We start from the raw sequence: 27,389 nt of genomic DNA, 5'->3' as shown, positions 1-27,389 counted from the left end.
TGGTAATGGGACCCGTAACATAACTTATGCAAATTATAGTAGTGACAAAGTAAGAGTGAAAAACAAAATAACCACGACAACTAAGATCTACCGTCAAACACTCAAGGTTTATTTATAAACACACGGTAATGGGGGGAGCAGGAAAGGGGTTGAGCTGGACCCAAGGAATGAAACAATAATAATCCAAAAACACCCCTAAACTAGACTAGCCTATTTCAACAACCACTAACTAACTAATAAATACAGGGGGTGGTCCGCCCAGTTCTAACTAGTGTTTTTAACAACGTTTACCTACGGGTAATGTATGCCCATGGGCGACTTATCTGGTTACCCCCTTTTCCCACCATTAAACAAACACCATAACCAAAACAATACTCACAGGTGGGGACAAAGTGACATGTAGATGCTAAACAAACAAGAGATCTACAGACAGAAGGCATTGACAGAGAGATTGAGCTCATGAGAAAACAACTGACAGGGGTTTTAAACCAAGGGAAAGGAACTGTGATTGGGTAAGGGAAAAGGAGCAGGTGTCTTCTGATTAGCGACTAATTGATGACTGATTGGGGAATGATGATTGTCACCTGTGAGTAGGGGAGAAGGAGAGAAAAGAAATACACACAGGATACACACAGAACGCTTGTATCCGTAACAACTGATATGTAGGCTATGTGTGATGTTTTAAATGTATGTATTTCAGCCCTTGACTAATAATGTTCTTTACTATGTCCAGGGTTGGGTAGGTTACTTTCTAAAAATGTAATCCATTACAGTTACTAGTTAACTGTCCAAAATTATAATCAGTGACGTAACATTTTGGATTACCCAAACTCAATAACGAAATCTGATTACATCCAGTTAGTTTTAGATTACTTTCCCCTTAAGAGGCATTAGAAGAAGACACACATGTACGTTACCAATTGAACGACATCTATTGCAGGATAAATCAATGTTAAAGTTGACATAGCTGGCCATATATGGATGTCAAATTTCTCTTTATGGGTTGGTTATGTAGGCTTCTACTAACCCATCGCTTTCAACTACATACACTGCTCAAAAAAATAAAGGGAACACTTAAACAACACAATGTAACTCCAAGTCAATCACACTTCTGTGAAATCAAACTGTCCACTTAGGAAGCAACACTGATTGACAATAAATTTCACATGCTAAATTTCACATGCTGTTGTGCAAATGGAAGACAGGTGGAAATTGGCAATTAGCAAGACACCCCCAATAAAGGAGTGGTTCTGCAGGTGGTGACCACAGACCACTTCTCAGTTCCTACGCTTCCTGGCTGATGTTTTGGTCACTTTTGAATGCTGGCGGTGCTTTCACTCTAGTGGTAGCATGAGACGGAGTCTACAACCCACACAAGTGGCTCAGGTAGTGCAGCTCATCCAGGATGGCACATCAATGCGAGCTGTGGCAAGAAGGTTTGCTGTGTCTGTCAGCGTAGTGTCCAGAGCATGGAGGCGCTACCAGGAGACAAGCCAGTACATCAGGGAACGTGGAGGAGGCCGTAGGAGGGCAACAACCCAGCAGCAGGACCGCTACCTCCGCCTTTTGTGCAAGGAGGAGCACTGCCAGAGCCCTGCAAAATGACCTCAGCAGGCCACAAATGTGCATGTGTCCGCTCAAACGGTCAGAAACAGACTCCATGAGGGTGGTATGAGGGCCCGACGTCCACAGGTGGGGGTTGTGCTTGCAGCCCAACACCGTGCAGGACTTTTGGCATTTGCCAGAGAACACCAAGATTGGCAAATTCGCCACTGGCGCCCTGTGCTCTTCACAGATGAACGCAGGTTCACACTGAGCACATGTGACAGACGTGACAGTCTGGAGATGCCGTGGAGAACGTTCTGCTGCCTGCAACATCCTCCAGCATGACCGGTTTGGCGGTGGGTCAGTCATGGTGTGGGGTGGCATTTCTTTGTGGGGCCGCACAGCCCTCGCCATAGGTAGCCTGACTGCCATTAGGTACCGAGATGAGATCCTCAGACCCCTTGTGAGACCATATGATGGTGCGGTTGGCCCTGGGTTCCTCCTAATGCAAGACCATGCTAGACCTCATGTGGCTGGTGTGTGTCAGCAGTTCCTGCAAGAGAAAGGCATTGATGCTATGGACTGGCCCGCCCGTTCCCCAGACCTGAATCCAATTGAGCACATCTGGGACATCATGTCTCGCTCCATCCACCAACGCCACGTTGCACCACAGACTGTCCAGGAGTTGGCGGATGCTTTAGTCCAGGTCTGGGAGGAGATCCCTCAGGAGATCATCCGCCACCTCATCAGGAACATGCCCAGGCGTTGTAGGGAGGTCATACAGGCACGTGGAGGCCACACACACTACTGAGCCTCATTTTGACTTGTTTTAAGGACATTACATCAAAGTTGGATCAGCCTGTAGTGTGGTTTTCCACTTTCCTTTTGAGTGTGACTCCAAATCCAGACCTCCTGTCACGGTTCTCTAAAGTAGAACCCAGAAGCAGACCAGGACAAGGAGAGTAAGACGAAGGTGAGTATTTATTTACAAGTTTAAATGTAGTGATAGAAAAATCCAAGTAGCGGAGCGGGCAGCGGAGGTGAGTTGATGGAATTGAGTAAGCAGATCCAAGGAAGTAACTGAAGTCACCGACGACCAGGTAGGGATGGGATGAGTGTTCCGTGTGAATGACTGTAGACAGAAAAAACGAAGGTAAGTTCAAGGCAAGCAAGACGTACAAAACAACAAAACAAACTCTATCAAACTGGAGGCTGATACGCTGGCACAACATACTGTTCATGGCTAACGATCCGGCAGGGAATGGATGTCAGGTCAGCGCTTATGAAGTGGAGGGGTGATGATCAGGACCAGGTGTGCAGATAGCTGATGGGATACAGGTGCGGGTACTCAGAGATCCTCCAACTAGCTACGTCGCCCGGCAACCAGACAGGGTGCGTTCCAGGACACCGGAAAAAACACTCCAGGACAGAACACAGGCAAAAACAGACTCAGGAAGCGGGATTCGTGACACCTCCATGGGTTGATAAATTTGATTTCCATTGATAATTTTTGTGTGATTTTGTTGTCAGCACATTCAACTATGTAAAGAAAAAAGTATTTAATAAGAATATTTCATTCATTCAGATCTAGGATGTGTTATTTTAGTGTTCCCTTTATTTTTTTGAGCAGTGTATAATAATACTTTTATTTATTTATTTATTTTATTTCACCTTTATTTAACCAGGTAGGCAAGTTGAGAACAAGTTCTCATTTACAATTGCGACCTGGCCAAGATAAAGCAAAGCAGTTCGACACATACAACAACACAGAGCTACACATGGAGTAAAACAATCATACAGTCAATAATACAGTAGAAAAATAAGTCTATATACAATGTGAGCAAGTGAGGTGAAATAAGGGAGGTAAAGGCAACAAAAAGGCCATGGTGGCGAAGTAAATACAATATAGCAAGTAAAACACTGGAATGGTAGATTTGCAGTGGAAAATGTGCAAAGTAGAGATTGAAATAATGAGGTGCAACGGAGCAAAATAAATAAATACAGTAGGGGGAGAGGTAGTTGTTTGGGCTAAATTATAGATGGGCTATGTACAGGTGCAGTAATATGTGAGCTGCTCTGACAGCTGGTGCTTAAAGCTAGTGAGGGAGATATGAGTCTCCAGCTTCAGTGATTTTTGCAGTTCGTTCCAGTCTTTGGCATCAGAGAACTGGAAGGAGAGGAAGGAGGAAAGGAGGAATTGGCTTTGGGGATGACCAGTGAGATATACCTGCTGGAGCGCGTGCTACGAGTGGGTGCTGCTATGGTGACCAGTGAGCTGAGATAAGGCGGGCTTTACCTAACAGAGACTTGTAGATGACCTGGAGCCAGTGGGTTTGGCGACGAGTATGAAGCGAGGGCCAGCCAACGAGAGCGTACAGGTCGCAGTGGTGGGTAGTATATGGGGCTTTGGTGACAAAACGGATGGCACTGTGATAGACTGCATCCAGTTTGCTGAGTAGAGGGTTGGAGGCTATTTTATAGATGACATCGCCGAAGTCGTCCTGTGCGATGCGGTGCTCACCACTGTTGAAATGCCTGATTTAGATGGTGAAACTATACTTTAGAATTGGCTTTAGGAAATCCTTGCTTTTTTAGCACATAATAATCATATTATAATAAATATTAGGACCAGGAAGAGGTTGTGCCACAGATTCTTTTCAGAAGGAGGAACCATGGTTACATACTGTAGGTAGAGATGGGCGGGTTGTGTGTGTATGCAGGTTTGTGTGTGTGGGCGGTAAAAAGTAGGGGAAAAACAAACAAATGGCCATCAATCTAATGACTCGTTCAAACAGGCTTTCAAAATCATGCTTATCAATCGAATGATCTTATAACTTACACACAACACATACATCATGTTCCCCCTGTCAATTTCAGACTATAGGCATACACTCTTCTAACGGCCATGGTGCATTATTAGCACAAACAAAAAACTTTCTTGGCACTTTCACTGATTGCTAAAAGAACTGGGGCCAAGTCCCTGACAGTGTGCCCTCTGAATTCGCTACACAATCTTCTGCTGCGTAGCCTAGGCGAACACCTTGCAAAACACCCGTGCAAAAAATCTGTGCATAATGGAAACTATTAAAGACCTTATCCATGGTGCTTTACCAACAGTAGCATTTCCCCCTTATGGTAATGATCCTTCTAACAACTATAGGCAAGTTGACTACGTGAGCACACCCAATAAAACAGATTATCTTGGGATCCTGGTGGAGATCGAAGGAGTATGCGTGTGTATGTGTCCCATGTCAAGCTGCGCTCCAAATTCGCTACACCACTGCTATTTTGCAGCCCATTGTAAACCTAAAGCGGCCAACTAGATGACCCTAACCTGTAGGCTAATCGTACATTACTGTAGGCAAGTGAAAGTCAATTATAGGCCTAGCCGACGGCTGCTGGAGGAATAAACAACGAAGCAGGGGTTTAGTGGGAGGAAGGCAACTTAAGGAACACTCCTGCAATGCACAAAGCAGCTAATCTGAGGTGATGTTTGAATATATTCATGGGTGGATTCTCCCTTTCTTGAAATAATCATTGGTCTAAATATAGACCTATTAGATACATGATGATAGGCTATATAGGCTCTAAAGTGATAATCACTGATCTGACTTGGTTGGTAGCCTAGCGTAATATCTCCTTTCACTATCCATCTATCGGTGATGTCTTCAAGGATGGGAGGAATAAAGGATGCATAGGTTATCGCAAAACAAGGGGATCATCTCCATTGTAGGCTATTTTGTCTCAGCTACACTGTATGCAAAAAAAGTATGTTGACACCGCTTCAAATGAGTGGATTCGGCTATTTCAGCCACACCCGTTGCTGACAGGTGTATAAAATCGAGCACACAGCCATGAAATCTCCATAGACAAACATTGGCAGTAGAATGTCCTTACTGAAGAGTTCAGTGACTTTCAAACGTGGCACCTTCATAGGATGCCACCTTTAAAACAAGTCAGTTTGTCAAATTCTGCCCTGGTAGTGCTGCCCTGGCCAACTGTAAGTGCAGTTATTTTGAAGTGGAAACATCTAGGAGCAACAACGGCTCAGCCGCGAAGTGGTGCGCCACACAAGCTCACAGAATGGGGCCGCCGAGTGCTGAAGCATGTACCGCGTAAAAATCGTCTGTCCTTGGTTGCAAGACTCACTACCGAGTTTCAAGCTGCCTCTGAAAGCAACATCAGCACAAGAACTGTTCGTCGGGAGCTCCATGAAATGGGTTTCCATGGCCGAGCAGCCACACACAAGCCTAAGATCAGAATGCGCAATGCAAAACGTTGGATGTCCCCACTTGCTTCAAGATGTCCACCATTGTTCCTGTACCCAAGAAAGCAAAGGTAACTAAACTAATTGACTTTCGCCCCGTAGCACTGCACACTGCCCTATCCCATCTGGACAAGACGAATACCTATATAAGAATGCTGTTCATTGACTATAGCTCAGCCTTTAAAAACATAATACCCTCCAAGCTCATCATCAAGCTCGGGGCTCCGGGTCTGAACCACACCCTGTGCAACTGGGTCCTGGACTTCCTAACGGACCGCCCCAGGTGGTGAAGGGAGGAAACAACGCCTCCACTACCCTGGTCCTCAACAAAGGGGCCCCACATGGGTGCATGCTCAGCCTCCTCCTGTACTCACTGTACACCCATGACTGCGTGGCCACGCATGTCTCCTACTCAATTATCAAGTTTGCAGAAGACACAACAGTAGTGAGCCTGATTGTCAACAATGACGAGGCAGCCTACAGGGAGGAGGTGAGGGCCCTGGTGGAGTGGTGCCAGGAAAATAACCTCTCCCCGAACGTCAACAAAACGAAGTAGCTGATTGTGGACTTCAGGAGACAGCAGAGGGAGCACACCTCTATCCACATCGACAGGACCACAGTGGAGCGGGTGAAAAGCTTAAAGTTCCTCGGTGTAAACACCACTGACAATCTGAAATGGTCCACCTACACAGACAGTGTGGTGAAGAATGCGCAACAGTGCCTCTTCAACCTCAGCAGGCTGAAGAAATTCGGCTTGGCCCTTAAGACCCTCACAAACTTTTAAAGATGCACAATTGAAAGCATCCTGTGTGGCTGTATCACCGCGTGGTATGACAACTGCATCACCGGGAGCACACTACCTGCCCTCCAGGACACTTACAGCACCCGATGTCACAGGAAGGCCAAAAAGATCATCAAGTTCATCAACCACCCGAACCATGGCCTGTTCACCCCGCTATCATCCAGAAGGCAAGGTCAGTACAGGTTCTTCAAAGCTGGGACCGAGAGACTGAAAAACATCAAGGCCATCAGACTGTTAAATAGCCATCACTAGCCGGCTACCACCCGGTTACTCAACCCTGCACCTTAGAGGCTGCTGCACTTTGTACATAGACATGGAATCACTGGTCACTTTAACAATGTTTACATATGTTTTACTCACTTCATATGTATTCAGTCGTGGCCAAAAGTTTTGAGAATGACACAAATATTAATTTTCCCAAAGTTTGCTGCTTCAGGGTCTTTAGATATTTTTGTCAGATGTTACTCAAATCAAATCAAGTTTATTTTATATAGCCCTTCGTACATCAGCTAATATCTCGAAGTGCTGTACAGAAACCCAGCCTAAAACCCCAAACAGCAAGCAATGCAGGTGTAGAAGCACGGCGGCTAGGAAAAACTCCCTAGAAAGGCCAAAACCTAGGAAGAAACCTAGAGAGGAACCAGGCTATGAGGGGTGGCCAGGCCTCTTCTGGCTGTGCCGGGTGGAGCTTATAACAGAACATGGCCAAGATGTTCAAATGTTCATAAATGACCAGCATGGTCAAATAATAATCAGGTGTAAATGTCAGTTGGCTTTTCATAGCCGATCATTAAGAGTATCTCTACCGCTCCTGCGGTCTCTAGAGAGTTGAAAACAGCAGGTTTGGGACAGGTAGCACGTCCGGTGGACAGGTCAGGGTTCCATAGCCGCAGGCAGAACATTTGAAACTGGAACAGCAGCAAGGCCAGGTGGACTGGGGACAGCAAGGAGTCATCATGCCCGGTAGTCCTGACGCATGGTCCTAGGGCTCAGGTCCTCCGAGAGAGAGAAAGAAAGAGAGAAGGAGAGAATTAGAGAGAGCATACTTAAATTCACACAGGACACCGGATAAGACAGGAGAAGTACTCCAGATATAACCAACTGACCCTAGCCCCCCGACACATAAACTACTGCAGCATAAATACTGGAGGCTGAGACAGGAGTGGTCAGGAGACACTGTGGCCCCATCCGATGATACCCCCGGACAGGGCCAAACAGGAAGGATATAACCTCACCCACTTTGCCAAAGCACAGCCCCCACACCACTAGAGGGATAACTTCAACCACCAACTTACCATCCTGAGACAAGGCCGAGTATAGCCCACAAAGATCTCCACCACAGCACAAACCAAGGGGGGGCGCCAACCTTACTATGGAATACTGAAGTATAATTACAAGCATGTCATAAGTGTCAAAGGCTTTTATTATCAATTACATAAAGTCAATGCAAAGAGTCAATATTTGCAGTGTTGACCCTTCGTTTTCAAGACCTCTGCAATCCGCCCTGGCATGCTGTCAATTAGCTTCTGGGCCACATCCTGACTGATGGCAGCCCATTCTTGCATAATCAATGCTTGGAGTTTGTCAGAATTTGTGGGTTTTTGTTTGTCCACCCGCATCTTGAGGATTGACCACAAGTTCTCAATGGGATTAAGGTCTGGGGAGTTTCCTGGCCATGTGTCACGCGGGACTAGGCGGGTGAGGAAGGAATCAGGCGCAGAGAATTCCACAGGGAAAAAGGTGCACTTTTATACGGCACACAAAAAAACACAAGCCCAAACACAGGGCGAGGTTAAATAAATTGGACCACCCAAAACACAGGGTGCAGGTCCAGAACATAAACACCTCTACCTTAACAACACACGTAACACAAAACAATCCCGCACAAAACAAGGGCGGGGACACATACTATAAATAAGGAAGCTCATCAAACACATACAACAGGACACAGGTGAAACTAATAAGACACAACCAACAGACAACGAAAAAGGGATCGGTGGCGGCTAGTAGGCCGGTGACGACGACCGCCGAGCACCGCCCGAACAGGCAGGGGAGCCAACTTCGGCGGAAGTCGTGACACCATGGACCCAAAATATCTATGTTTTGTTCCCCGAGCCACTTAGCCACTTTTGCCTTATGGCAAGGTGCTCCATCATGCTGGAAAAAGCACTGTTCGTCACCAAACTGTTCCTGGATGGTTGGGAGAAGTTGCCCTCAGAGGATGTGTTGGTACCATTCTTTATTCATGGCTGTGTTCTTTGGCAAAATTGTGAGTGAGCCCACTCCCTTGGCTGAGAAGCAACCCCACACATGAATGGTCTCAGGATGCTTTACTGTTGGCATGACACAGGACTGATGGTAGCGCTTACCATGTCTTCTCCGGACAAGATTTTTTCCGGATGCCCCAAACAATCGGAAAGAGGATTCATCAGAGGAAATTACTTTACCCCAGTCCTCAGCAGTCCAATCCCTGTACCTTTTGCAGAATATCAGTCTGTCCCTGATGTTTTTCCTGGAGAGAAGTGGCTTCTTTGCTGCCCTTCTTGACACCAGGCCATCCTCCAAACGTATTCGCCTCACTGTGCGTGCAGTTGCACTCACACCTGCTTACTGCCATTCCTGAGCAAGCTCTGTACTGGTGGTGCCCCGATCCCGCAGCTGAATCAACTTTAGGAGACGGTCCTGGCGCTTGCTGGACTTTCTTGGGCGCCCTGAAGCCTTCTTCACAACAATTGAACCACTCTCCTTGAAGTTCTTGATGATCTGATAAATGGTTGATTTAGGTGCAATCTTACTGGCAGAAATATCCTTGAGAGAGAATCACTGACATGATGTCAGCTGGTCCTTTTGTGGCAGGGATGAAATGCAGTGGAAATGTTTTTTAGGATTCAGTTCATTTGCATGGCAAAGACGGACTTTGCAATTAATTGCAATTCTTCTGATCACTCTTCATAACATTCTGGAGTATATGCAAATTGCCATCATACAAACTGAGGCAGCAGACTTTGTGAAAATTAATATTTGTCATTCTCAAAACTTTTGGCCACGACTGTATTCTGTATTCTACTGTATTTTAGTAAATGTCATTCCAAAATTGCTCATCCTAGTATTTATATATTTCTTAATTCCATTATTTTACTTTGAGATTTGTGTGTATTGTTGTGAATTGTTAAATACTACTGCACTGTTGGAGCTAGGAACACAAGCATTTCACTACACCCGCAATAACATCTGACCAATACAATTTGATTTGATTTGTAATGCTCACCGCTATTGGACTCTGGACTAGTGGAAACGCATTCTCTAGAGTGATGAATCACACCACCATCTGGCATTCCGACGGACAAATCTGGATTTGGCGTATGCCAAAAATAATGCTACCTGCCCCATGCATAGTGCCAACTGTAAAGTTTGGTGGAGGAGGAATAATGGTCTGGGGCTGAATTTCATGGTTTTCTAGGCCCCTTAGTTCCAGTGAAGGGAAGTGTTAACGCTACAGCATACAATGCCATTCTAGACAATTCTGTGCTTCCAACTTTATGACAACAGTTTGGGGTCGGCCCTCTCCGGTTTCAGCATGACAATGCCCCTGTGCAGAAAGTGAGGTCCATACAGAAATCTTTTGTCGAGATTGGTGTGGAAGAACTTGACTGGGCTGCATAGAGCCCTGACCTCAACTCCATCGCAGTCTGACAACGCACCATTGCCTTTAGAATGGTATTGCTTTGGGGATACCGTGTGTGTGTTTGTTTGTGTGTGATGCCTGTTTGAATAAGTGTATTAGACTCCCACCCCACACACATACACACACACACACCTGTATACACACACAACCCACCTGTCTCTTCCTATGTATGTAACCAACCACACAAAATACCTCATCCGAATGTGTTTCCTCCTTCTGAAAATAATCTGTGGCACAACCTCTTCCAGGTCCTAATAGGCCTACTTACAATAATGTGGTTATCATGTGCTAAAAGAGAAAGGATTTCCTTGTTACTAAAGCCAATTTTAAAGTATAGTTTCACCAGGTTATCTAACTGCAGGCATTTCAACAGTGGCACACACAGGAAGCCAGGGAGTTAACCAAATCCCCTACTTTAATCTTTAAGTAAAACTGTAACTTTATTCTCTAAATTTTGACTTGATTCTCGAAATATTCCCACTTTATTAAAGTACTATCCATGCAAGAACAGAAACTATTGAAGTACCACCACCCATCAACATTTATTTATTATTTCTGTTCACTTGGTGCTAATACTCTTCTGTACAACACCCCATAATGTCAGTGGAATTGTGTTTTTAGAAATTGTAATAAATTAATAGAAAAGTAAAAGCTCAAATGTCTTGATTCAATAAGTATTCAACCCGTTTGATTTGGAAAGCCTAAAAAACTTCAGGAGTAAAAATGTGCTTAACAACTCAATAACTCAATAACACTTAGCACAGGCTAAGTTGCATGGACTAACTCGGTGTGCAATAATGGTGTTTAACATGATTTTTGAATGGCTACCGCATCTGTACCCCGCACATAAAATTATCTGTAAGGTGAAGTAATTAATTACACTTTGGATGGTGTATCAAGACACTACAAAGATAAAGGTGTCCTACCTAACTCAGTTGGAGAGGATTTCATCATGAGACCAATGGTGATTTTAAACCAGTTACAGAGTTAAATGGCTGTGATAGGAGAGAACTGAGGATGGATCAACAACATTTGAGATATGCCATAATACCAACCTAAATGAGTGAAAACAATGCATTCTGTTTGCAATAAGGTACTAAAGTAAAACTGCAAATAAAATGGAAAAGAAGTTACTTTTTTGTCCTGAATACTGTACAAAGCATTATGGTTGGGGCAAATCCAACACAACACATCACTGAGTACCACTCTTCATATTTTCAAGCATGGTGGTGGCTGCATCATGTTATGGGTATGCTTGTCATTTGCAAGGACTAATTAATTTTGGGGGGGGATAAAATCAAATGAATATAACTAAGCACAGGCTAAGTCCTAGAGAAAAACCTGGTTCATTCTGCTTTCCAACAGACACCAATACATCTTTCAACAGGACAATAACATAAAACACAAGGCTAAATATACACTGGAGTTACTTACCAAGACAACATGGAATAGTCCTGAGTGGCCTAGTTACAGTTTTGACTTAAATCGGCTTGAAAATATATGGCAAGACTAGAAAATAGCTGTCTAGCATTGATCAGCAACCAACTTGACAGGGCTTGAAGAATTTATTTAAGAATAATAGGCAAATATTGTACAATCCAGGTTTGCAAAGCTCTTAGACTTACCCAGAAAGACACAGCTGTAATAGCTGCCAAATGTGATTCTAACACGTATTGACTCAGGGGGTTATCTTATCAAATAATATTAATGTTTCATTTTCCATTAATACAAAAATACATATACACTAGCGGTCAAAAGTTTGGGGTCACTTAGAAATGTCCTTGTTTTTGAAAGAAAATCTAATTTTTGTCCATTAAAATAACATCAAATTGATCAGAAATACAGTGTAGACATTTTTTATGTTGTAAATTACTATTGTAGCTGGAAACGGCTACAAATGGAAATAACTTTTTTATGGAATATCTACATAGGCGTACAGAGGCCTATTATCAGCAACCATCATTCCTGTGTTCCAATGGCACGTTGTGTTAGCTAATATAAGTTAATCATTTTAAAAGGCTAATTGATCATTAGAAAATCCTTTTGAAATTGTTAGCACAGCTGAAAATTGTTGTGCTGATTAAAGAACCAATAAAATGTGCCTTCTTTAGACTAGTTGAGTATCTGTAGCATCAGCATTTGTGGGTTCGATTACAGGCTCAAAATGGCCAGAAACAAAGAATCTCTTCTGAAACTCATCAGTCTGTTCTTGTTCTGAGAAATGAAGGCTATTCCATGCGAGAATATGCCAAGAAACTGAGGATCTCTAACAGCGCTGTGTACTATTCCCGTCACAGAACAGCTCAAACTGGCTCTAACCAGAATAGAAAGAGAAGTGGGAGGCCCTGGTGCACAACTGAGCAAGAGGACAAGTACATTAGAGTGTCTAGTTTGAGAAACAGACGCCTCACAAGTCCTCAACTGGCAGCTTCATTAAATAGTACCCGCAAAACACCAGTCTCAACGGCAACAGTGAAGAGGCGACTCCGGGATGCTGGCCTTCTAGGCAGAGTCCCTCTGTTCAGTGTCTATTGACCTGTCAGAGATATGGCTTTTTCTTTGCAACTCTGCCTAGAAGGCCAGCATCCTGGAGTCGCCTCTTCACTGTTGACGTTGTGACTGGTGTTTAACATTCCGTATAAAAAGCTACCCATTTAGTTATTTCCCCCAAACCTAACCTATTATGAGCAAAGCAACAACCTTGGAGGCTTTTGCTATGACTAAAACACCTGACTATACCTGTTGGAAGGAGGCTCCGCCTCCAGCCCTCTCTCTTGTCCTTTGATTTTATTTATTTATTTAACCAGGCAAGTAAGTTAGGAACAAATTCTTATTTACAATGACGGCCTAGGAACCGTGGGTTAACGTCCTTGTTCAGGGGCAGAACGACAGATTTTTACCTTGTCAGCTCAGCTTGATGAGCACGCCGAGCTGAGCCAAGCCAAGCTGTACTGGGCTGGCCTGGTTACACATCAAACATAGTTGTAGGAACGTGCTGCAAAGGACAATGTGGAAATAAAATAACAGAGTCGGGTTCGGGTTGGCCCTATAATGTGAAATACGTATTTGTCTCTCTCTGGCCACAGAGACCTGAAGGCCTGAGTCCCTCTTCCCAGTCTGGCAGCCTTCACCGAGAGCCCTGTGTGAGCCCCACATGTCCCAAGCACATGGCACGGCTCTACTGGCCTGCACATTCTGCCAGGCCCATATGTGAACAGCAGCAGCAATCCGCCTATATTGTTTGTTAATTATGACGTGAAGATATTGCTGCAGCTGTCCCAATGGAAAGAGCTGCTGTCAATGTGGCGAAAAGCTTGCATTTTGAAGGGTGTGTAGTTAGAGGTGGCGAATGTTGTTGACAGCATGGTGGATGCCGTTCTTACAGGGTGTCCAGGTGAGTTTTGCAGGGGTAACGAAAAATGCCTGTACAAATTGTGTTTCTCACTCTCTCCTCTCTCTCCCCACTCCCATCTCTCCCCATCTCTCTTCCTCTCCCCCTTTGCGGTAGGTGATATTCGAGTCTGTATCCGTACAGGGCCATCCAGGGTTCATCGCGGTGGACGAGGTCCGAGTGTTGGCCCACCCATGCCGTAAGTGACACTACCCCATGGAGCATCATCTGGTCTCACACTTCTGGATAACAGGCTGTGTGTTTGGTGTGTGTGTGTATGTGTGTGTATTTGGTGTGTGTGTGTGTGTGTGTTTGGGAGTGGGGGACACACAGACCGAGGGGAATAGAGGGAGGACTAGGTAGATTGCGGAACACAGAAAAAGGAACAAACTCAGGACCTTCATCATTCAAAGCTGACAGAACGTCTTTGCCTCACATCTTTGGACTCCTCCAAGGCACTCAGTGTCCTAGATGTGTTCTCTTTCTTTCTTTCTTTCTCTTTCTGTACTTAGACTTAGAGCTTTCCCTGGGAATTAGGACAGAGCACTCAGTGCTGAATTCAAATAAGATTAGGAAGCAAAGGTAAATAAATTGCAGAGTAAAATAATCCAGTCGGCTTTTTTCTTCAATGGGGGAAATTAACGTCAAGATAAATTCTCGTATTGAAATGATCAATGAATACACTATTAGGCCTACATTTCTAGGCGCGGTGAAAATGAGATTAGGAGATGCCGTTTCAATGCCGTTTCAATGCCATACAGAGCAGCCTCGGTTCATTTACTTTTCAGCTGGACATTAGTGTGCACTGAGCAGACCAGGGGAGACAATTCTACGGAAGGGAAGGAAAGGTGACCTGAAATCTTAAGTAACTTTAGATTTTAGAACGAAAAGAAAAAACACGCTGATCTACAAAACACTTTTGTTGGTAATTTAATGTTGTGTGTATTTGTTTCCTTTATTCCTCACATAACTCAGCTTTCTCAATTACTCAATGCTTGTCAAACAGTTGATACAGTATGTGTTTGTGCTTATGCATGCCTAGTCATTGTATTGAGTGTGTTTCCCGCCCCTTTGCAGGGAAAGCGCCTCACTTCCTGCGGCTGCAGAATGTGGAGGTGAATGTGGGCCAGAACGCCACCTTCCAGTGTACCGCCGGGGGGAAGTGGTCACAACACGACCAACTGTGGCTACAGGCGAGTTGCTTCCCTTCGGTCCACTATAGATGTCATCCATCTTATCCCTCTCACCTTAAAGCTGCAATCTTTAATTAGAAAAATAACAGATGGCAGCCGTGCCCGAGGCATGGGGCTGGAGAAGTAACCAATCTCAAATTCATAGATGTAGCTGTGGATGCATCCACCTTTAGTGACTAGCTTCTGTAGCTTTTTCAATCATGTAGAATACACAGGGCATTTTAGTTGATTTCTGTTGCAATGTTATGACCCCGCCCTTGTGAAATTACACTTACAGCATGGTCCAGTTCCTTGCTGTACTTGCACAAACACTGTAATGGTATAAACTCTGTGGGGATATCCATACAATCTGTGCCCTGAGTATAAAGTGTTATTTTGATATGGACGACTGCCTCTCTATCAGCCACCAATGTACTGCACTAGCATGTTTTCATCTTATAGTAATGGAATTTGCAATGGAGTAGTATCCAGGGCAGAAAAAAGTATCAGGTACATGCTGGAATAAATTACTTTTGGGAGATTGTTATAGTCGAGTTGATATCGTAAGGACCAAGTGCAGTGAAAAAGTTGCAGTTTCTGACAAACATTAACCATACTGCTGGTTTCTTTGGTTAACAGATTTGAATGTCCATATGTGGAGTTTGTCCTTTTTTACCATACCAACGTGATAAATACTGTGTGTACATGTGTTAGTAAGAAAGTGTCTGTCTCTCTCCATCTACAGCAGTGGAATGGTAAAGACACAGCCCTCATGGTCACGCGGGTGGTGAACCACCGGCGTTTCTCGGCCACCGTCAGTGTCGGGGACACGTCTCAGAGAAGCACCAGCCGCTATCGCTGTGTCATCCGCTCCGATGGTGGCTCCGGGGTCTCCAACTACGCAGAGCTAATCGTCAAAGGTACGGCTAACGTACTAACGGCTTACCTGCTAAAAGCTAGCAGGTAAAGGCTAACGGCTAGGCTAACGCTAGGCTTCCTTAATTCCAGGCTATTACCAGTCAGTCAGAACTCCGCTGGGTTCCTCCACAGTCATCTGAGCAGCAAACCCCTCATTATTTCAGCCACCATCAGCAGTGTGCATTCCATTCCACTATTTCCCCCTTACTAATGCATACTAATTTTGCCTTGAACAAAAACAAAGAGAACATTATGGTTAAGGGAGTGGAAAACAAGGGTTGGTTCACAGATAGCGTAGACTGCTGGGTAATCGTCTGGTATTGTAGGATGGGCGGGTGGGCACACTCTCCGCTTTCTTCTGAGAAAGAGTGGATTAATTGACAGGGCATTGTAAATAACCTGAAATAGCCTATATATTTGTTCTATCACTTCTCCCCTCAGAAAAGGAGGACTTCTTGGTATATGGCTCAGAAAAACATGCTTCCCCCTCCTCTCTCGCTCTTTTTCTCCCTCCCTCCTCCCATCCTGTCCAGATTCAGCCAGCCATTGTTCCTACCCCGGGTGGTTTGCCTAGCCAAACAAACCTTTAATGCTGATATTTAACCGCTAATCTGGCACTTTGATTCCCGCTCAGTGCCTATATGTGTGGGGAACAGGGGCAAGCTGGCCCTGCTTAGCAGAAGCTGGCACTAAATCACTCCTGTGATGCACCTGGAAGCCAGAGTAGACCGCCTAACCTTGAGTTGTTTGTGCACCTGGTTTCTTGGCTCAGGCCTGTGGGCCTATAGCCAGGGGCCTTTGTAGTGCATCAGTCCTGGATCGGTGCACCTCAGCTGGACTGGAGACTATTAAAATCCAGGCCTTGTGGCTACTGTGTCCACTGGTCTCATCCTTGGTGTTTGATTAGCATCCTTGGTGTTTGAGAGTTGATTAGCTCAGAGTTTCCTGAACTTGGTCCTGGGTTAAAAGGTCTGTGGAATGGCGTGAACAATGTATTAGTCAGCCTCATCATACATACAGTACGTTGACTAATTTACTTGTGGAACAGTGCAACCTAGGAAGAAACCAGGCTCTGACTGGTGGCCAGTCTTCTTCTGGCTGTGCCAGGTGGAGATTCTAATAATACTTGGCCATTAAGGCCAGATTGTTCTTCAAGATGTGCAAAAGTTCATAGATGACCAGCAGGGTCAAATAATAATATTGTTAAGTGTTTCTTGTTTCTATTGGTACAGCAAATGGAAGTGGTTAATTGACACAGGTGTTTCCGTTCAGTAATTGTGTCACCTGCCATCTTAAAGTACACTACCGGTCAAACATTTTTGAACACTTACTCATTCAAGGGTTTTTCTTTATTTTTACTATTTTCTACATTGTAGAATAATATTGAAGACATCAACACTATGAAATAACACATATGGAATCATGTAGTAAGCAAAAAAGTGTTAAACAAATCAATATATATTTCAGATTCTTCAAAGTAGCCACCCTTTGCCTTGTTGACAACTTTGCACACTCTTGGCAACCAGCTTCATGAGAAATGCTTTTCCAACAGTCTTTAAGGAGTATATGCCACATATGCTGAGCACTTGCTGGCTGCTTATCTTTCACTCTGCTGTCCAAGTCATCCCAAACCATCTCAATTGGGTTGAGGTCAGGTGATGGTGGAGGCCAGGTCATCTGATGCAGCACTCCATCACTCTCCTCCTTGGTAAAATAGCCCTTACACAGCCTAGGGGTGTGTTGGGTCATTGTCCTGTTGAAAAACAAATGATAGTCCCACTAAGCACAAACCAGATGGGATGGCGCATTGCTACAGAATGCTGTGGTAGCCATGCTGGTTAAGTGTTTCTTGAATTCTAAATAAATCACAGACAGTGTCACCAGCGAAGCACACCATAACACCTCCTACTCCATGCTTTACGGTGGGAAATACACATGTTGAGATCATCCGTTCACCTACTCCGCGTCTCACAAAGACACAGCGGTTGGAACCGAAAATGTCAATTTTGGACTCATCAGACCAAAGGACAAATTTCCACCGGTCTAATGTCCATTGCTCGTGTTTCTTGGCCCAAGCAAGTCTCTTCTTCTTTTTTTAAAATCTTTTTTTAATTTTCTCCCCTTTTCTCCCCAATTTTCGTGGTATCCAATCGCTAGTAATTACTATCTTGTCTCATCGCTACAACTCCCGTACGGGCTCGGGAGAGACGAAGGTCGAAAGCCACGCGTCCTCCGAAGCACAACCCAACCAAGCCGCACTGCTTCTTAACACAGCGCGCCTCCAACCCGGAAGCCAGCCGCACCAATGTGTCGGAGGAAACACCGTGCACCTGGCTCCCTTGGTTAGCGCGCACTGCGCCCGGCCCGCCACAGGAGTCGCTGGAGCGCGATGAGACAAGGATATCCCTACCGGCCAAACCCTCCCTAACCCGGACCACGCTAGCCCAATTATGCGTCGCCCCACGGACCTTCCGGTCGCGGCCGGCTGCGACAGAGCCTGGGCGCGAACCCAGAGACTCTGGTGGCGCAGCTAGCACTGCGATGCAGTGCCCTAGACCACTGCGCCACCCGGGAGGCCCAAGTCTCTTCTTCTTATTGATGTCCTTTAGTAGTGGTTTCTTTGCAGCAATTCAACCATGAAGGCCTGATTCACACAGACTCCTCTGAACAGTTGATGTTGAGATGTATCTGATTTTATCTGATGCCTATGGTATTCCTGAAGGCAGTGCTATCAGTCCTATTTTGTTCAATATTATGATTAACGATGTGTTTTCGAATGTAGGTAGGGGTATTGGGGCTTCCCTATGCTGATGATGGAAGAGGGGAAGGAATGTCTCTCATGTGACCAAATCTATTCAACAAGCTATAGTGGATGTTGAAAGATCAAATCAAAGTAACACAATAAAATTACATATCAATAACAAGGCTATAGGCAGGGGGTACCGGTACCGAGTCAATGTACAGGTTAGTCGAGGTAGTTTGTACATGTAGGTTGGGGTAAAGTGACTCTGCATAGATAATAAACAGCGAATAGCAGCAGTGTAAAAACAAAGGGGGGAGGGGTGGGGGGGGTCAATGTAAATTGTCCAGGTGGCCATTTGATTAATTGTTCAGCGGTCTTATAGCTTGGGGGTAGAAGCTGTTAAGGAGCCTTTTGGAGGTTTTCCAATGCCTCACAAAGAAGGGCACCTATTGGTAGATGGGTAAAAATAAAAGCAGACATTAAATATCCCTTTGAGCATGGTGAAGTTATGAATTACACTTTGGATGGTGTATCAATATAGCCAGTCACTACAAAGATATAGGCATCCTTCCTAACTCAGTTGCCGTAGAGGAAAGAAACCACTCAGGGATTTCACCATGAAGGACAATGGTGACTAAAACAGTGACAGAGTGTAATGACTGTGATTGGTGAAAACTGAGGATAGATTAACAACATTGTAGTTACCCCACAATACTAACCTAAATGACAGAGTGAAAAGAAGGAAGCCCGTACAGAGTAAAAATATTCAAGAACATGCATCCTATTTGCAAGAAGGTACTAAAGTAAAACTGCAAAAAATGTGGCAAAGAAATTTACTTTATGTCCTGTATACAAAGTGCTTTGTTTGGGGCAAATCCAACACATCACTAAGTACCACTCATCATATTTTCAAGCATGGTGGTGGCTGCATCGTGTTATGGTTATGCTTGTCATCAGCAAGGACTAGGGAGTTGTTGAGGTAAAAAATAAATGGAATAGAGCTAAGCAGAGGCAAAATCCTATGGGAAAACCTGGTTCAGTCTGCTTTCCAAGAGACACTGGGAGACAAATTCACCTTTCAGCAGGACACTAACCCAAAACACAAGGTAAAATATACACTGGAGTTGCTTACCAAGACAACATGGAATGTTCCTGAGTGGCCTAGTTACAGTTTTGACTTAAATCGGCTTGAACATCTATGGCAAGATTAGAAAATGGCTGTCTAGCAACAACCAACGTAAATCATGTGCAAGAATAATGTGCAAATATTGTACAATCCAGGTGTGCAAAGCTCATAGAGACATACACAGAAAGACTCACAGCTGTACTTGCTGCCTAACATGCACTGTCCCAGTGGTGTGAATACTTATGTAAATTAGATTTTTTTATTTAACGTTCACTAAATTAGCAAAAGTCTCTAAAAACATGTTTTAACTTTGTCATTATTGTGTGTAGATGGGTGAAAATGTGAAAATGTATGAATACTTTCTGAAGGCACTGTAGCTACACCTGTAGGCATATTATTTTGGGATTTGTCCCGCAGGAAAGATCTAACAACAGACATACGGAGAGATGAGATGAAACAAAACTAGACAGTTATAGAATATTGTGTTGACAGCTAAGCTTGCATTCAACTCACAGTTGTTGACATTGTTTCAGCGGTAACGTGTCTTTACATGAGCTGATAAAACTTAGTTGCAAGCTTCTTTCGTAGCACGGTGTTGTCGAACGAGTGTCTCATGAAACACATTCCAGACACTGGTACATCTTGCTATCTTGGCATAACTGGGATGTGACAGAGAAATATCAGCTAGCTAGATAGGCTAGCCAGCTGCAGCTATTGCCAAGCTAAGCTAGCTAGCTGCTGTCAGGTTGGTTAAACACAAGGTCAACACAGGCTTTAGCCAACACCTATAAATGAATAGCTAATCAAGTCCTCCACTTCAAAATGTCTCTCCATAGCAAAGCTAGCTTATGGAGTGATCTAAAGTCTCCAAGTCCCTGCCGCTGAAAAACATCCCCACAGCATGATGCTGCCACCACCAGGTTTCCTCCAGATGTGACGCTTGGCATTCAGGCCAAAGAGTTCAATCTTGATTTCTTCAGACCAGAGAATTTTATTTATCATTGTCTGAGAGTCCTTTAGGTGCCTTTTGGCAAGCACAAGCAGGCTGTCATGTGCCTTTTGCTGAGGAGTGGCTTCCATCTGGCCACTCTACCATAAAGGCCTGATTGGTGTAGTGCTGTAGAGATGGTTGTCCTTCTGGAAGAGCTCTGTCAGAGTGATCATCGGGTTCTTGGTCACCTCTATGACTAAGGCCCTTCTCCCCCGATTGCTCAGTTTGGTTGTGCTGCCAGCTCTAGGAAGAGTCTTGGTGGTTTCAAACTTCTTCCATGTAAGAATGATGGAGGCCACTGTGTTTTTGGGGACCTTCAATGCTGCAGAAATGTTTTGGTACACTTTCCGAGATCTGTGCCTCGACACAATTCTGTCTGTGAGCTCTACGGACAATTCCTTCGACCTCATGGCTTGGTTTTTGCTCTGACATGCACAGTCAACTGTGGGACCTTAAATACCCAGGTGTGTGCCTTTCCAAATCATGTCCATTCAATTGAATTAACCACAGGTGGACTCCAATGAAGTTGTAGAAACATCCCAAGGATGATCAATGGAAACAGGATATACCTGAGCTAGGGTCTGAATTATGTAAATAAGGTGTTTGTCACGATCGTCGTAACTTTGAATAGAGGACCAAGGCGCAGCGTGATAGAAAGACATCTTCTTTTATTATGAAGACGAACAAACGAACAAAACAACAAACAAAATAGTGCTGACACTAACCACTACACATAGACATAGACAATTACCCACAATAGCCTAATGCCTATAGCTGCCTTAAATATGGCTCCCAATCAGAGACAATGAATGACAGCTGTCTCTGATTGAGAACCATTCAGGCAACCATAGACTTACCTAGATACCTACACTCAACACAAACCCATACACTCTACCAAAACCCCCTATACCATACAACCACCCAAGACGAGACAAATACACACAAACATCCCCCCTGTCACACCCTGACCAAAATATTACAGAAAACAAAGATAACTAAGGCCAGGGCGTGACAGTGTTTCTGTATTTTATTTGCAAAAATGTCTATAAACCTGTTTTCGACTTGTCTTTATGAAGTGTTGTGTGTAGATTGATTAGAGAAAAATACAACTTAATCCATTGTAGGAAAAGGCTGTAACGTAACAAAATGTGGAAAAAGTCAAGGGGTCTGAATACCTCCCGAGTGCACTGTATATCCCCAAATATATTGGCGTCACATCTTTCCCAGGTATTTTACAGCTTGTTTCTAGCAGAAAGCTTTGCAGACCAAAATACTGTTATAAATCATCTTATGTAATCAGATCAATTTGATTTTCTTCTTAATCTTAAGCTATTTTAAAAGGTAGGCCAATGGTTTATCAGGAATCAAGGTAATACCCAGATTCAGACACGTCAAATTGACAATGGTTTAATGTTCTAACAGGGGCAGGCAGGGGTCAGTAAACCAGAGGTGGGGCAACGGTACCGGACGGCCGGCAGGCTAAGGGTAGGCAGAGGTCAACAATCCAAAGGTGGAGCAAAGGTACAGATCGGCAGGCGGGCTCAGAGTCAGGACAGGCAAGGGTCAAAACCAGGAGAAAGAAAGAAAAGAGAGTGAAAAAAAGAGAGACTGGGAAAAGCAGGAGCTGAGAACAAAAACGCTGGTTGACTTGACAAACAAGACGAACTGGCAACAGACAAACAGAGAACACAGGTATAAATACACAGGGGATAATGGGGAAGATGGGCGACACCTGGAGAGGGGTGGGGACAATCACAAGGACAGGTGAAACAGATCAGGGTGTGACAGTTTTAACTTAGCCTACCTCCATGTCAATGAAGGGCTGTTATTTATAGAGTGCATGGTGGGAGGAGGAATTGACCGACAAATCTATGAATATACAGTGCCTTCAGAAATTATTCATACCCCTTGACTTATTCCACATTTGTGACCAACTGCCTCGATTCAGTCTTATGTAGCGAAATTTAAATTGTGTTTTTTTAACATTGGATAAAAGCAGAGACTCAGAGCTAGAAAATGGTATATCATACACTACAGTTGAGGAACGATGGGAAAGTAATTCTGCTTTGAATGTTGATAAACTTGTAACCTCACTTTTGAGAAAATGGTCTTTGAATATTTTGCTACATCTACTGGAGAGCTCTTTTTTGTCTGCACCCATTCAGGACCGTTCAAACCCTCTTAAGCCTTAGCCCCACCCATTTCTTTAAGTCCATTTGGTAAACACATGCTATATCAAATAACATCTATGTTCACAGAAGGTGTAATTGGTACAGTGAACTGGTTACTTGCATAGTAAAAATCTCAAAACAGCAAGTGTCCAGATCAAATTTTTGATAAATATTATATCATTATTAGATGACGCTTACCTGACACATTTGTTTAAATTGATGTGTCATGTAAAGGAAATGCTATAACCACCCCCTAGCCACATCTAGCTAAGTGGATCGGTCACTATGGTCTCGACATGTACACATGTTCATGTACATGTGTGCACATGTACACGTGCTTCTAAACCTGCATTGCTTGCTGTTTGGGGTTTTAGGCTGGGTTTCCTCCCCTGTGAAGTAGTGACGTGCGACATATGCCTAGTTTCCTGAAACAAGTCATATTTTGTTGTGTTCCAGCCTGAATTGAAAATTGATTAATTATATATTTTTTGTCACCCATCTACACACAATACACAACATTTTGCACATTTATTGAAAATGGAAGACAAATATCTAATTTACATAAGAATTGACACCCCTGAGTCAATACATGTCAGAATCACCTTTTGGCAGCGATTAGAGCTGGGTAAGAGGTTTGCACACCTGGATTGTACAAGAGTTTAACATTATTCTTTAAAAAATGATTCAAGCTGTGTCAAGTTGGTTGTTGATCATTGCTAGACAGCCATTTTCAAATCTTGCCATAGATTTCCAAGCCAATTTAAGTCAAAACTGTAATTAGGTCACTCAGGAACAGTCAATGTGTATATTTTGCCTTGTGTTTTAGGTTATTGTCCTACTGAAAGGGGAAATGTGTACCTGAGATTACAAGCCCATATCTGCATTGCTCACTGAAGTAGAAACGGATATTAATGACCAAAAGTACTCTGGAAAGACAGTGTAGTAAAGCACCAAACCAGGAAGCTGGAATATGGAATACTTTACTGTATCTCTATCTCATTTTTGATATCTCACAGATCAATGGTAAAGCACTGCTTTGATAGGATTTTTGATCGCCCAAATAAGATCTGAGTTGTTTTATTCATGTCGAAGGGGTTTAATTAAATCAGACTATCTGAAGGGATTGAGATGCATTCAGACCCCCTATGGGGCGCAATGTAAACCCATCAGACTGAATTAGGTTTAGGGGCTTGGAGAGGTCAGCCAAGGGGGAAATACTGAACGTATGGGAGCCACATGAGATCAGCCAAGGATAGGATTTAGGTTTGGTGGAATATGCATCTGATGACTGGCAGCAAACCAAGTTCCTCCATGTTACAGTATACAGTAGCATATCTGTTATTGACTTTGACCTGATGTGTATGTTCATTAACACGGTACTTCATTTTGTTTATCTGTCGGCCCAAGCCTCGTATTCAGGCCCTGTGTGTAACTAACTGACCCTCCTCTGCCCATTCATCGCCATTTACCCGTTGTTGTTGTCTTAGCTGATTACATTTACCTGTTGTTGTCTCACCCGTTGTTGTCTTAGCTCTCCCAATCAACACCTGTGATTGCTTTATGTCTCTATCTAATCTCAATATATATATATATATATTTTTTTACCTTTATTTAACTAGGCAAGTCAGTTAAGAACAAATGCTTATTTTCAATGACGGCCTAGGAACAGTGGGTTAACTGCCTTGTTCAGGGGCAGAACAACAGATTTTCACCTTGTCAGCTCAGGGATTCAATCTTGCAACGTTTTGGTTACTAGTCCAACGCTCTAACCACTAGGCTACCTGCCGCCCCAAATATGCCTGGTTGTTCTTTAATATGCCTTGTATACTGTTGTTTAGGGCAGCTCTCATTGTTTTATTTTACTGCGGAGCCCCTAGTTCTGCTCAACATGCCTCAGATAGCCCCCTTGTGCCATCCCCCACACATGCGGAGACCGCACCTAGCTTAACTGGCTCCTCCAGCGATGCAATCTTTCTCATCGTCACTCAATGCCTAGGTTTACCCCCACTTTACTCGCACCATACCATACTCATGTCTGTACACTATGCCCTGAATCTATCCTACCACGCGCAGAAATCTGCTCCTTTTATTAGACGACCAGTTCTTATAGACTTTAGCCGTACCCTCATCATACTCCTCCTCTGTTCCTCTGGTGATATAGAGGTTAACCCAGGCCCTGTGTGTCCCCAGGCACTCTCATTTGTTGACTTCTGCAACCGTAAAACCTTGGGTTCATGCATCAGAAGCGTCCTCCCTAAGTTTGCTTTATTCACTGCTTTAGCACACTCCGCCAACCCTGATGTCCTAGCCGTGTCTGAATCCTAGCTTAGGAAGGCCACCAACAATTCTGCGATTTCCATCCCCAACTCCAACATTTTCTGTCAAGACAGAACTGGGGCGGAATTGCAATCTACTGTAGAGATAGCCTACAGAGTTCTGTCATACTATACAGGTCTATGCCCAAACAGTTCGAGCTTCTACTTTTAAAGATCCATCTCTCCAGAACTAAGTACCTCACTGTTTCCGCTTGTTATAGACCCACCTCAGCTCACAGCTCTGCCCTGGACACCAAATGTGAATTGATTGCCCCCCATCTATCGTCAGAGTTTGTACTGCTAGGTGACCTAAATTGGGATATGCTTAACATTCCGGTCATCCTACAATCTAAGCTAGATGCCCTCAATCTCACACAAATTATCAAGGAACCTACCAGGTACAACCCCAAACCGTAAACATGGGCACCCTCATAGATATCATCCTGACCAACTTGCCCTCTAAATACACCTCTGCTGTTTTCAACCAGGATCTCAGTGATCACTGCCTCATTGCCTGCGTCCGTTATGGGTCCGTGGTCAAACGCTCCCTAAAACACTTCTGCGAGCCAACCTTTCTAATCGACCTGGCCCGGCCGGGTATCCTGGAAGGATATTGACTTCATCCCGTCAGTAGAGGATGCCTGGTTGTTCTTTAAAAGTGCTTTCCTCACCATCTTAAAAAGGCATGCCCCATTCAGAAAATGTAGAACTAAGAACAGATATAGCCCTTGGTTCACTCCAGACTTGACTACCCTTGACCAGCACAAAGACACCCTGTGGCGTACTGCACTAGCATCGAATAGTCCCCGCGATATGCAACTTTTCAGGGAAGTCAGGAACCAATACACAGTCAGTTAGGAAAGCAAAGGCTAGCTTTTTCAAACAGAAATTTGCATCCTGCAGCACTAATTCCCAAAAGTTTTGGGACACTGTAAAGTCCATGGAGAATAAGAGTACCTCCTCCCAGCTGCCCACTGCACTGAGAATAGGAAACACTGCCACCACTGATAAATCCATGATAATCGAGAATTTCAATAAGCATTTCTCTACGGCTGGCCATGCTTTTCACCAGTCTACCTCAACCCCGACCAACAGCTCAGCAACCCCAGCAGCAACTGGCCCAAGCCCCCACCCCCCCCTGCTTCTCCTTCACCCAAATCCAGACAGCGGATGATCTGAAAGAGCAGCAAAATCTGGATCACTACAAATCAGCTGGGCTAGACAATCTGGACCCTCTCTTTCTAAAATAATAAAAGACAGTACTCTGCAGCCGTCTTCATCGACCTGGCCAAGGCTTTTGACTCTGTCAATCACCGTATTCTCATCGGCAGACTCAACAGATTGCTTTCTCTAATGACTGCCTCGCCTGGTTTACCAACTACTTCTCAGATAGAGTTCAGTGTGTCAAATCGGAGGGCCAGTTGTCCGGACCTCTGGCAGTCTCTATGGGGGTGCCACAGGGTTCAATTCTCGGGCCAACTCTTTTCTCTGTATATATCCATGATTCTTTGATCCACCTCTATGCAGACGTCATTTCTGTATACATCTGGCACTTCTTTGGACACTGTGATAACAAACCTCCAAACGAGCTTCAACGCCCTACAACACTCCTTCCGTGGCCTCCAACTGCTCTTTAAAGCTAGTAAAACTAAATGCATGCTCTTCAACCGATCGCTGCCCGCACCCGACCGCCCGACAAGAATCACTACTCTGGACGGTTCTGACTTAGAATATGTGGACAACTACAAATACCTTTGGATTCTGGCTAGACTGTATACTCTCCCTCCAGACTCACATTAACTTCTCACGAGTCACCAACCCTGATCCGGTAGCACCCCCCAACTCACCCCACTGAGTAGCATAGCTAGCATAGCGTCACAAGTAACTTGTAGCATCTAAATATCATTAAATCACAAGTCCAAGACACCAGATGAAAGATACAGGTCTTGTGAATAAAGCCACCATTTCAGATTTTTAAAATGTTTTACAGGGAAGACACAATATGTAAATCTATTAGCTAACCACGTTAGCGAAGGACACGATATTTTTACCAGGCAGATTCGGCTAGGCGCCCACGTCCAGTTCACATGCACAACAGATATGATATAACATCGTAAATTGGGTCTTACTATGGCTGATCTTTCATCAGAATGTTGATCAAAGTGTCCTTTGTCAAGATGAGTCGTTGGTTCCGTTCAGAATTCTTCCTTGCCCACTCCATTTAGCACAGGTACCGGTCGAGTGGCACGGATTTCTCAAACGT

At 44.2% G+C, this 27,389-nt stretch overlaps 1 protein-coding gene across 8 annotated transcripts in view; it reads left to right on the top strand.

Annotated features, from left to right (window-relative positions):
- The window catches only part of LOC139535357 (receptor-type tyrosine-protein phosphatase T), a 504,254-nt gene that overhangs the window by 160,701 nt on the left and 316,164 nt on the right, over positions 1-27,389 (top strand). For all 8 annotated transcript variants that reach the window (XM_071334697.1, XM_071334695.1, XM_071334698.1 and 5 more), the window contains exons 4-6: positions 13,808-13,889; positions 14,768-14,883; positions 15,608-15,782. In XM_071334697.1, coding sequence (XP_071190798.1) covers positions 13,808-13,889; positions 14,768-14,883; positions 15,608-15,782 — 373 coding nt within the window. The remainder of the gene's footprint in view (positions 1-13,807; positions 13,890-14,767; positions 14,884-15,607; positions 15,783-27,389) is intronic.

This window comes from Salvelinus alpinus, chromosome 12, assembly GCF_045679555.1.
Source record: "Salvelinus alpinus chromosome 12, SLU_Salpinus.1, whole genome shotgun sequence".
In the NCBI taxonomy this organism is placed as follows: Eukaryota; Metazoa; Chordata; class Actinopteri; order Salmoniformes; family Salmonidae; genus Salvelinus; species Salvelinus alpinus.
The sequence above is the reverse complement of the archived record's forward strand: the minus strand, read 5'-3'. Positions and strand labels throughout refer to the sequence as shown.